General features: G+C 55.4%; 2 protein-coding genes across 3 annotated transcripts in view; one reads left to right on the forward strand and one right to left on the reverse strand.

Annotated features, from left to right (window-relative positions):
• LOC113209850 (inhibin beta E chain) overlaps positions 1 to 1,683 on the forward strand; it is a 7,180-nt gene extending 5,497 nt beyond the window's left edge. Inside the window, exons 3-5 of the mRNA XM_026427575.2 lie at positions 107 to 258; positions 343 to 546; positions 676 to 1,683. Of these exons, the coding sequence (XP_026283360.1) occupies positions 107 to 258; positions 343 to 546; positions 676 to 828 (509 nt within the window). The 3' untranslated portion in view covers positions 829 to 1,683. The remainder of the gene's footprint in view (positions 1 to 106; positions 259 to 342; positions 547 to 675) is intronic.
• Positions 1,676 to 9,236, reverse strand: LOC113209849 (myrosinase 1-like). 2 transcript variants are annotated; one of them, XM_026427573.2, is made up of 11 exons: positions 9,096 to 9,236; positions 6,551 to 6,847; positions 6,321 to 6,454; positions 6,076 to 6,210; positions 5,856 to 5,978; positions 4,642 to 4,822; positions 4,470 to 4,567; positions 4,082 to 4,223; positions 3,048 to 3,187; positions 2,826 to 2,963; positions 1,676 to 2,098 (listed from the first exon to the last, which is right to left on the reverse strand). In XM_026427573.2, exons 2-11 carry the CDS (start codon positions 6,756 to 6,758, stop codon positions 1,880 to 1,882), a joined length of 1,518 nt encoding a protein of 505 aa, XP_026283358.1. In that variant the 5' UTR covers positions 6,759 to 6,847; positions 9,096 to 9,236; the 3' UTR covers positions 1,676 to 1,879. The 2 variants fall into 2 exon arrangements, with proteins under 2 accessions (XP_026283358.1, XP_026283359.1); XM_026427574.2 differs by lacking the exon at positions 9,096 to 9,236 and adding an exon at positions 7,822 to 8,020.
• Positions 9,237 to 10,814: the final 1,578 nt, after the last annotated feature.

The following is a 10,814-nucleotide window of genomic DNA, read 5'->3' on the forward strand; positions in this document are numbered from 1 at the left end:
CCCCGCCCCGTCACGCTCTCCGCTCCGCCCTCCACCTCTACGTGACAACGGAGCAACCGAGAAGCGGGCCGACTAAAGTCCAGACCCGACCTTTTCTCTGTTTCAGAGGGCTGGGTGAAGCTGGACTTGGCGCGTGCGGTCAAGTTCTGGTTTCAGTACAACGAGCTCCTCAAGATGGTCGAGGCCGCCGGCGTGCCCGTGGAGGCCGACGGCGCCTTCAAGCCGTTCCTGGTCATCGCCACGAGCCCCGGAAACAAGGTGAGCCCCTTAACTCAGCTCTCTCTAGGAAGAGAGGGAAGCCCGCCCCTTGACTCGACTAACGAAGCCTGTCTCCCCCTGCAGGTTCGTCGGTCGAAACGGAACGCCAAGTGCGTCCCCGGGATGGCCGAGTGCTGCCGCGACAACCTGTACGTGTCCTTCAAGGACATCGGCTGGGACGACTGGATTCTGCAGCCCCTCGGCTACGAGGCGTACTTCTGCCGAGGGTCCTGCACGACGGCGGCGTCCCTGACCATCACCGGCTCGCACCACAACGCCATAATAAGGGTGAGTTGAGTTTCGGTAAACAACCCGGGGGCAAACGGGGGGAGAGGGGAGGGGGTCTGTGCTGCGGCCAAAACCTTGGACCCCGCACGCGCCGCGCAGTTTGTCATATGTATTCTCTATCTGATGCAGAGGCTGATGCAGACCGGGAAGAAGGTAGATCTGGTGCCGTGCTGCACGCCCACCAAGTACTCTGAGATCTCGCTGCTCTACATCAACAACAATAACACGTACATCCAGAAGACGCTGCCCAACATGGTGGTGGAAGCCTGTGGCTGCAACTAACCCCGACCTCACCTGCATGCCGTCGAAGTATGTGTGTGCGTGTACGTGTTTTTTTTGTACTAATGTATTATGGCGAAACTTTGTGATATTTTCTTATAATTTTGCCACTCGTGCAGCAATAGACCAATGTTATAGTAGAAGGCGGGCGCAACTACAGCCCCGTTAATTTCCAAACAGTATTGTTTTGTAGTTGAGTGGTGGAGTGACCTGGAGTGACTGCGTAGGTTAAGTTCTGTGCTCTTTCAGCACGCCCTTGTGATCAAGCTGTAGAAGTAGATTAGTTTGGCTCGTACAAAGAGGAAACTTTCGGCGCACACTGGCAGACGGGCAAAAAACTTAGACAGAATTCCCAGCTTGCAGAAACTCTTTCTCTTTTCTTTGTTGTCAATTAAAAAAGAACAAACTTCACCCGCATTGTAGAAATTTTTCTACAATGCACAGCAGTTACAGTGCTAAAACGAAACCACGTTTTTTTTATTTTTCCTTTTTTGGGGGGGATAAAAATTTTGGCGGGAACAGTAGGTTCTGTTTGTCTCAGTATCCTGAACACACCAGTGGGCTTGCAGTTATAGCTGCAAGAACAGTTAATATTGTGATTTTAGCTCTAGTATTGTGATTGATACAAGTAGGGTTGTATGTGAGTGTGTGTGTCATAAAGATGATGTCTGTTGTGAGCATGACTGTCAGACAAAAGAAATGGAGTATGATTGACATAATTTGTATTTGAATGACTTTGTATTCTGTGTGTTCTTTGTTGTGTCTTCTATGTTTTGTGTATGTTTTATTTATTTATTTCATATTTAAGACTCATAAGATAAGGAAATTTTGTAATAAAATTGCAAAAGAGTTCCAAAACTGCACTTATTCACGTAACAATAAGGTCACAGCACCAGTAATACTCGGTAGAGAAATAAAAATACAGCCTACAGAGAGAATTCAATACAACTAAAATCACAATAATTACAACTTACAGAATATAGGCCAGTGTGTTCAAACATTTACCAGATCACATTACACTCGGCCCGACAATGAAGAGTCACAAGAAGTCCGTTCAGGGTGGCACTGCCCGGTCACGTGTCACGTTGCGGATGAACGCGGCAGACAGCTTCGGGGTCCGCGTCCTGTCGGGGTGGTCAAAGTCCACGAAGTAGAGGCCGAAGCGGACCGAGTATCCAAGGGTCCACTCAAAGTTGTCCATCAGGCTCCACGCGGTGTAGCCAAACACGTTGCAGCCGTCCCGGATGGCCAGCAGCATCTCGCGGAGGTAGCCCTGCCAATCAAGTCAGTCACCGCCGGGAGCGCCTGGCGCGGCCCAGGCTGGACCGCCCGCCGCGCAGGCGTGCTCGACGGGCGTGCCCGCCCTCCAGGTGCTCCAGCGCGCTCGGCGGCCGAGCGGGCCCCCTCTCCGGGCGCGGCGCCCAGGCTGGGCCACCCGCTGCGCAGGCGTGCTCGACGGGCGTGCCCGCCCTCCAGGCGCTCCAGCGCGCTCGGCGGCCGCGCGGGCCTCCTCTCCAGGCGCCCAGGCTGGGCCACCCGCCGCGCAGGTGTGCTCGACGGGCGTGCCCGCCCTCCAGGCGCTCCAGCGCGCTCGGCCGCCGCGCGGGCCTCCTCTCCAGGCGCCCAGGCTGGGCCACCCGCCGCGCAGGCGTGCTCGACGGGCGTGCCCGCCCTCCAGGCGCTCCAGCGGGCTCGGCGGCCGAGCGGGCCCCCTCTCCAGGCGCCCAGGCTGGGCCACCCGCAGCGCAGGCGTGCTCGACGGGCGTGCCCGCCCTCCAGGCGCTCCAGCGCGCTCGGCGGCCGAGCAACCTCTCCCGGCGGGCGGCCGCCGTTCGGCCTCGCGCCGTGGCACGCCGTCAGCCGTTTTGAAAAAAAAAGCCGGCGCCAATAATTATTTTAATGAGAGATAGTCCGCGTAATCTCTCTGTTGGCGCTGCGTTGAGGCGGCGGACAGCACCGCCAAGCGGCCGGGGCCCGGGGCGCCACCTCGTCGCACTCACCTTGAAGTACGCGGCGCGGTCCTCGTCCTGCTTGTTGTTGTTGGGGTCCGAGTAGCCGTTCTCCGTGATGAGCACCGGCGGGTTGCCGTACTGGTCGCGCACCCAGCGCAGCAGCTTGCCGAAGCCCCACGGCGTGCTCTGGGTCACAGCAGGGACGTCAGCGTCAGCTCGGTCAATATTCCAAGTCCACGACGTCGTCACGTCCTTGTAGCAGCGACTCACCTTGGTCCAGAAGCCAGGCCAGGAGGGATGCGAGGAGCCGGTGTACTTTGCGTCCCGATACACGGACGGCCCGGGCACCGAGTCGTTGTGCGCGGCCAGCAGCGACTGGTAGTGGTTCACGCCGAGGAAGTCGGCCGAGCCTGTAGACGACGGCTAGGCGTAGGGGAAGGGCGTAGCGGGCGGCGGCGCGGGGGGCGAGGGGAGAGGGAAGGGGTCTAAGTGCCGGCGGCAGGAGGCGCAACAGTCACTCCTATCGGCCCGCGCCGACACGCGCGCAAGGGGGTGGCGACTTCAAACGGCCGCCGCCGACGAGCTGTGGGTGGGGCCTCAGCACAGGGCCTCGGCAAGCGCTCAGAAAATGGTTTCTTTGATTTCATAAAGTCCTATCGAAAAAATGAACAAGGAAATTCCCAATAAAGATTGATTTAATTTTAGTCAATTTTGATAAATTGAATGAATTTCCGTAGAATATTTTTCCGTGCTATCGTTATAGAGAATATTACATGGAATTGGATTTGATTTATAGAACCATTATTTTCCCAGTGCGCGGCCAGCACGCCATCCCTAAGCGGTCTGTCTGTCTCCGGGCCAGGGCCGCATGGCGCGCACGCGGAGTCGCCGTGATCGACGAAAGCTTCGTCTATCTCCCTCTGGCTTCTGCTTTCCCTTTCTCGCCCTCGCATAGTTTCACGGTTTCACCATTCTCGTCTCTCTCACTCCGTTCTTTCTCCTCCCCCTCCCAAATCATCGCACCCGGCAACCACGTCTGCTCGTTAGAGAACATGAAATGACAGGCTGAAGCCGAAGTAAAATAAAAGGAAAACATCCTGTAATGGCAATTTCCGTCGCTTTAGCGCGGCCTCGGGCCTTCTCTGATATCCGCCAAATAAATTGGCGATGAACTGCCCGCGCTGTCCCGCGCATCGAACTTCCCTGCGGAGTGAGTGGTGCTCGCGGCCGGCGGGCGGGCACGTGCCATGTGCCGAGCCCCCCGCCCCCACCGCTCCCCGCCTCGCCCTTTCTCCCTCTCTTACCTTTGATCTCGTCGATCTCGGCGCGGGTGAAGCGAGGCAGCCTGGACCGCAGCAGCCCCTCCTCCGCGCTGGCACGGTCCACCATGCTCCGCATGATCGGCGGGTAGTCGCCCACGAACACGGGGTGCGCCGTCCACCCCAGCTGTAGTCAGGTAGAAAACACATCAAACTGCCTTATCTCGACACCCAGGGAAAATAAGAATGGTTGATTTCCTCTTTGTTCGAAATTCACTTGACTTCGATTGAACTTCTCTGAACTCCGAAGCTCAGCACCGTCGATTTGTCCGATTTATGAATTGCGGGGAAACTTTAAAAGTGGACTTCAATGGATAAGTTGCGATTTTCCGGCTACGGCGCCTACTTCCCCTCTGCTCTGTTGGACACTCACGTTAAACTCCATGCCCCGCTCCGCGGCCGCGTGGTCCCGCTTGTCGTCCGGGTTGGCCGGCTCGAACCAGTAGGCGTGGATGGCCAGCCCCATGCGACCTGCAAAGCGTCAATCAGCCTTCAGTGAGCGAGTATGACCCGTCGGACTCGCGCTTTGGCGTACAATCGCTCACCTTTCTGGCTGGCGAAGTCGCGCTTGTACATGCGGTAGACGCGCGCGTGCCCCAGCAGCATGTAGTGCGTGCAGAGGTAGCCGGCGACGCCGGTGAAGTTGTAGAAGGGCGCCATGATGACGTCCGAGTAGCCGAACTCGCACACCTGGTACGGCTCGTTGACCGTCACCCACAGCTTCACCTGCGTCACGAGTAAGGGGTCAGGGGTCACTCACTACGCTGATAAACCATGTGCGCAACTACTGCAAGTTGAATACTTGCAAGTGCTCAGCTCTGTAGTCGGAGTAGCCTACAGTTCAACTCTGGGGCTCTGTGCTTTTACGGGTGTGCCTCTTCTGGTGTGCACTTTTTTTTTGTGTGCGCTCTCTGTGTGTGGGGTGCTCTCCATATGGGTTTTGCGCACCTGTGCGTGTGCAGTTTTCCCGTGTACACTTTTGCGTTTGTTCTTCTGGGGTTTTGCACTTTTTCGTGTTTTCCTTTTGCGTTTGTTGCCTTCTTAGACGAGTCTTCTTCGGTTGTTGTGCTGCGTTCTTTTTTTATTGTTGTCATAGTTTTTTGTGGTTTTTTTTGTTGTCTGCTACAGTGAACCCTGCAGCCCTGTAGCTTACGGTGAAGCTGCAGCAGGGAATATCACTGTGAGTTACGGTGTTGCACCCTGATTGGCCGTAGAGACATTCACCATTCACCGTATCTTACAGTGACATTCGCCGTGGCTTGCACTGAAATTCACTTGAAGCTATGAACAGTTCTGAGGTGGGGAGCGACACGGCGTAGGGAATCGCACGGCGCACGCCCGCCGCATGTGACAACCCCCAGGCCGGCTGGTGAAGTATTTGAAGGACAGATACAGGCAGCCGTGTATCTTAAACCGACCGCGGCACGGGTCAAGGAGCTTGCGAGCAGATTATACGTATACTGCCAGGCCAGGCCGGTCCGGACCAGGGGGGCTTAGGCCGGCCGCTCGCACCGACTTGCGCATTCGAGTCAATAGACGATAAAAAGGGGGTAAACATTCCGAATGGCGCAGTTCTATAAATTGAGAGAGGAAGACACGCAAGCATAAAAAATACGACGGAAATAACTTTGGACTGTACTGTTATGAAACGCGTTAAGCTTCAGTGAAAGGCTCGAACTGTTTCATTAATAGATATTAGTATACGTTATTAAGTTAGTAATAGTTAATTAATTAGTCTAGCAAAAGGGAACTATCTTACTCTGTCCCCGAACGCGGCGATAGCGAAGCGGGCGTAGTCCTCGAAGTAGTCGACTATCGCGGGGTTGCTCCACCCGCCCAGATGCTGCAGCGGCAGAGGCAGGTCCCAGTGGAAGAGCGTCACCTGACGAAGTGTGAGAGGCGGCGGATCAGAACGCGGAGACAAAAAGCTGGTTTTCAAAATAATGAATACGAGAGGAACGGGAGGGATCGGCACATACGATCGGCTGTATCCCATGCTTGATCAGTTCGTCGATCACGGCGTTGTAGTACTTGACGCCTGCCTGGTTGACCTTGAGCAGTGTGCCATCCGGCAGGATCCGCGGCCAAGACAACGAGATGCGGTACGTGTCGAGCTGCGAATTCGAATACCATTTCAACGCGTCTTTCAATTTTCTGAATAACTTTTGAACTTTGCCGACGAAAAATGCATTTCTTGCTAGAGCACACTTAGCAGCACACTCACGCCCATCTCCTTGATCATCTGGATGTCCCTGCGGTAGAGGCGCAGCGAGTCGCAGGCCACGTCGCCGTTGGCCTCTCCCACCACGCGCCAGGGCTCGCGGTGCAGGTAGTCGTCCCACACGCTGGGGCCCTTCCCTGCAGGGCACACCGACAGGTCACGCTCGTGCGCCCGAGGCTGCGCCCGAGGCTCGGCCCGAGGTCGGGCACCGCCTCGATACCATCATGCCCTACCAGAGGAGTTCCAGCCGCCCTCGATCTGGTACGCGGCGGTGGCCGTCCCCATCAGGAAGCCTTCGGGGAGAGGCAGGGGCACCCCGAGGGTGCCGTCGACGGCCTGCTGGTGCGAGTCCCACGGCACGGCGGGCACGGCCTCGGGGGCGGCGTCCGCCAGGCCGCGCAACAACATGAGCATGAGGGGGAGCAGAAGCGGCGGCGCCATGGCGAGGGCTGTAGTGTAGAGGCGAGGGGCTGCTCAACCGCGGCGCAGTCTCAGGTCAGCCTTCAGATGGTGTATTATTGCACTGTGCACTGCAAAAAAAAATATTGTCACTTGACGACATCGCCACGATACTTCTTTCTTTAAAAACAACACAATTACGTGTAATTCAATTTAAGCTCGAGGAATGTAGTATATTTCATTCCATTCGTTTTCATTCGAGACCACCGCGGAGACCACGCTGCTTCCCGTGTCTAGTGGTTACGCAGATGTGCGTGGGTGAAGGGTTGGGGTTGGGGATGCGGGTGGTTCTAAGCTATGAGGAGGTTGCCCGATAAGAGGAACAAGAAGAAGGTAGCACTGAGGAGGTGGCATGGCGTAGTGCCGTCCCTAAACAATGCAGAAGATGGGTGACAGTCTAGCAGAGGTTAGGATGCGTGTCGTTAGATTTCAAACAGTTTAGAACGGGCCTATGGATCTAGCACTTTGGTACCACCTATACCAAAGTTTGTTACGACAGTTGAGTCATTATCATTGAGTTAAAATAGTACCAATGTAATATGTCCGTACACTAACCTAAACAACGACACCGGGACGGGTTAGAAGATTGTATAAACTTACTTTGCAGAAGCACTTTTTGACACTATGTTGTTACGCCGTTTTAGTCTGGACCCAATTTTTCTTTACGAATTTTACAAAACTTGATTTATGATAACACATTCACTCGCGATAAAACACAGTATGGTCGCCGGCGTTCTGCTTTGTTTAGGGACGGCAACGCCACGCCACCCCCTCAGTGCTACATTCTTTTTGTTCCTTTTATTGGGCAACTTCCTCATAGCTATGGTAGGTCCGCTAATCGACCAAGTTCAGAGGGGGGTGGCGAGTTCAACCCCTGCAACCACGGAGAGCGGCAGGTGGCGGGTGGCGCAGGTGTTTCCGCGCCCACCCGCCCGCCAGGGGTGTCGGATGGGCTGACTACCTTCCGGGCGGCCCCACCCGAGTCCTGTCGGGGGATGAAACAACCAGCGAAACGAGCTCACAGCTACACATCTATCCTACTCACAAGTCATTGAAGCTTTCCTCGTGCAATTTTTACGCCCACGCTGCGTTGCGTTAACGTCACCTCGCTGCCATAAGAGAGTGGAATACCGGAAGGCGTTAAGGACGGGCTGGCCGCTGACTCCGTCACCCCGCGGCAATTTGAATTTGCGTGAATTTGACGATTGCCGGCCCACCCGGTGTGCGTTTAGCGTGCTTTCGGCTTGACAGCCGGGCCGCCACTGCCGCCAACGCCGCCACGTCGGTCTGGTTCGGTGCGAGTGCGACCAAGACCTAAATGGTTACCGTTTATGCCTGGACCGCTGCCCAGACCTGGGGAGGCCGGCCGGCGCTCGGCGCTCCGGAGTGCTAACGTCATCATTGGCAGCATCCAGGAGAAAACTCGTGTACACCACGAACCCAGTCTAGTTGAGCGTACTGCCTGTCTGTCTACCGAAGTCAGAGACAGACAGACCGCGAATGGGTCACGAGGGCCGCTGTAGGACGACGCTATAGCTGGAGTACGACACTTTTTGACTACTCGATACTAGTTACCAAACTCAGCAGCTGATGTAACTCGCGCCTTGTATGTCATAAGAAAAGCAAAAATTGTATTACCCGGAAGCAGTCGTGCGAAAAAGTGACTACAAGGTGACAGGAGGGTGCGATGAGAAACGCCCCAATATATAAAGTAAGAGGTAATCCCTCTGGTGGAAATGTTATCGAGGGGGAGCGAAATAGAATGTGACATTGTGGCGTTGACCAATCCAGGATGAGCGCCGCTAATGCCTGTTTAGCACTGATTGGTTAACCGCTCAATTTCTCATACCAGTTTCCGGTCCTCTTGTTCTTCTTCCCTAATGATCTGCTTCCAGGCAACTCCTCTATTATTGGATTTCCTCTCGCCCCTTCAGGGCCATGGACCTGAATTTCTGCCTCTATGAGTTGGCGAGTTTTAGAGGGCAAAATTTGGAGTCACAAAGCCCAATGAAGGACTTCACCCTCAAGAAGAAATTTTGAGAATTGGCCAGGAACATAACAAAACGGCCATTTGTTTAGTCCTGGTCGTCTGCTCTCGACCAATCACAGCTCAAAATAAACGCCGTTTTGTGATGTTCCTGGCCGATCTTCCTGCTTTTCTTCGTTCGAGTGAAGTCCTCCATGAACGTCCATAATAGCGATGGACCAAGATAAGTGGTCCCGGGCTTGATAACGCCAGTCTGTTTTCCTCGTCGCTACAATGCACATGATTTGGTCTGTTTTAACACACACACACACACAGCGCGCCTTTACGCTTACTTGACGGTCTCCTGCTTGGCCGGGTCCCGTGGCTTGCCGAGGTCGCGCTCGCGACTCGCGCTGGCTTCGGCTGCTGTCGCGGCACTGGCCGGGCCGGGGGATGCCGTCCACGGGATCACGCCAGCTGGACGGACGCGGGACCTTGCCTGCCAGAGAACATGTTGCGTTCTCTGCTCCCCTCCCGCCCCCCTCCCCTTCCGCGTCTCTAATCTCCCCAGCAAAGCTGTGCATTCTCCATTCATGTTTGCACTTGTAAAAAGCTTGTGGAATGAGTTCGACGTATTTTGTTGGCATTTCCTTCTTGACGGGTAAACACCATCATACAGGGTGGTCCACAAGGCCCCTTCCTTTACTTTGTTTATACTGTATCGCACACAGGCGTGCGGCCGAGTTGCATACTCGCACGGGGCCGTAAGGGTAAGGCGCTACAGCGGGCTACGGTAGGTAAGCCCGCCCACCTGCGTGCGGTACAGTATAAGCAAAAGAAAGGAAGGGGTCTGTGGACCACCCTGTATTACCTCTGCGGCCAAGGACACACATTGATATTTGGCCCCAACTACAATGTTGTGAATCGTTACAGTAGCAGTCTCCCATTTGCATAGTTGTTGCGGATGCTGATGATAGCCCCCCCCCCCTTTTCTCCGCCAAGGTGAATTATTTTGCAGGACTGTTGGTTGATGCCGATCAAGGCCGGAAATGAGCCTTCTCCGCTCGTCGACTCGTCCTAATCCTAGCAGTGACGATAACTGTCTCGTGTCGGTGTTCGCACCTCCCAGACAGGTGGCGAGGGCGGGTGATAAGGAGCTCAGGGAACGCGCGTCGCGTCGGCGGGACCATCACAGACTCTTTTCTTTCTCTCTGTCTCGAGTATATTTTTTGTAATAAATAGTCAACGAAATAAATAACAATAAATTAAATAAATAATAAATAGTCGCTGGCGGGTCGATCAGGCGTCGCACTCGTAGACGCGGCAGTCCTCGTTGTCGATGGCCGAGCGGCGCATGCCTTTCACGACACCCTTCCACTGCGGTGGGCTGAGGCGCTCCATCATCCTGAGGACAACAAGTGAACGGGTTAAGACGTGGCTATTTGGGGTGGATTAAAACGAAGTTTCTATTGCGGTCGTCATTCAAAAAGAGATTGGCACATAAAATGGAAATCCAAAACTTACATGAAGAGGAACTCCTTCTCGTGCAGCCCGCGCAGGAGGCGGCCGGCCTGGCAGGCGGTGGTCCTCCAGCACTGCACGTCACCGGCGGCGGCGCCCAGGATCGCCCTGGCGATGCGAGGAGGGTCGTGTCGCTGGAGGCCGAGGAGGCCGCGCACCCAGGACACCACCAAGTCCCAGACGGAAGTCACTGCGAGCACGTCACATATAAGCGTAAGTTTTTGCGTTTCCCGAAGATAAATAACTAACATTCTTTTATGGATTTTGTACACAAAAAAACACCCCCATGGGATGGCGCGTGGCCTACTTACTGATGCCGCTGAGGGAGATGGCGGGCGCCTGCTGGGGGCCGGCGGCCACCTCGGTGCCGGTCTGCTCGCCCTGGGTCACGCCCTGGTGCAGCTGGACGTCGGACGAGGCCTCGGCAGCCTCGTAGTACACCTGCTTCAGCGCGTTGTCGTCGGCATCCTGGATGTCGCTGGCAGACTGGATGTACCTAGGGCTGGCCTTGGCGGGGGCGGCCGACTCCTGGTCGGCGGTGGAGGGGGCGG

Source organism: Frankliniella occidentalis, unplaced genomic scaffold (genome assembly GCF_000697945.3).
Source record: "Frankliniella occidentalis isolate FOCC.00 unplaced genomic scaffold, Focc_3.1 Scaffold17, whole genome shotgun sequence".
NCBI classification, from domain to species: domain Eukaryota; kingdom Metazoa; phylum Arthropoda; class Insecta; order Thysanoptera; family Thripidae; genus Frankliniella; species Frankliniella occidentalis.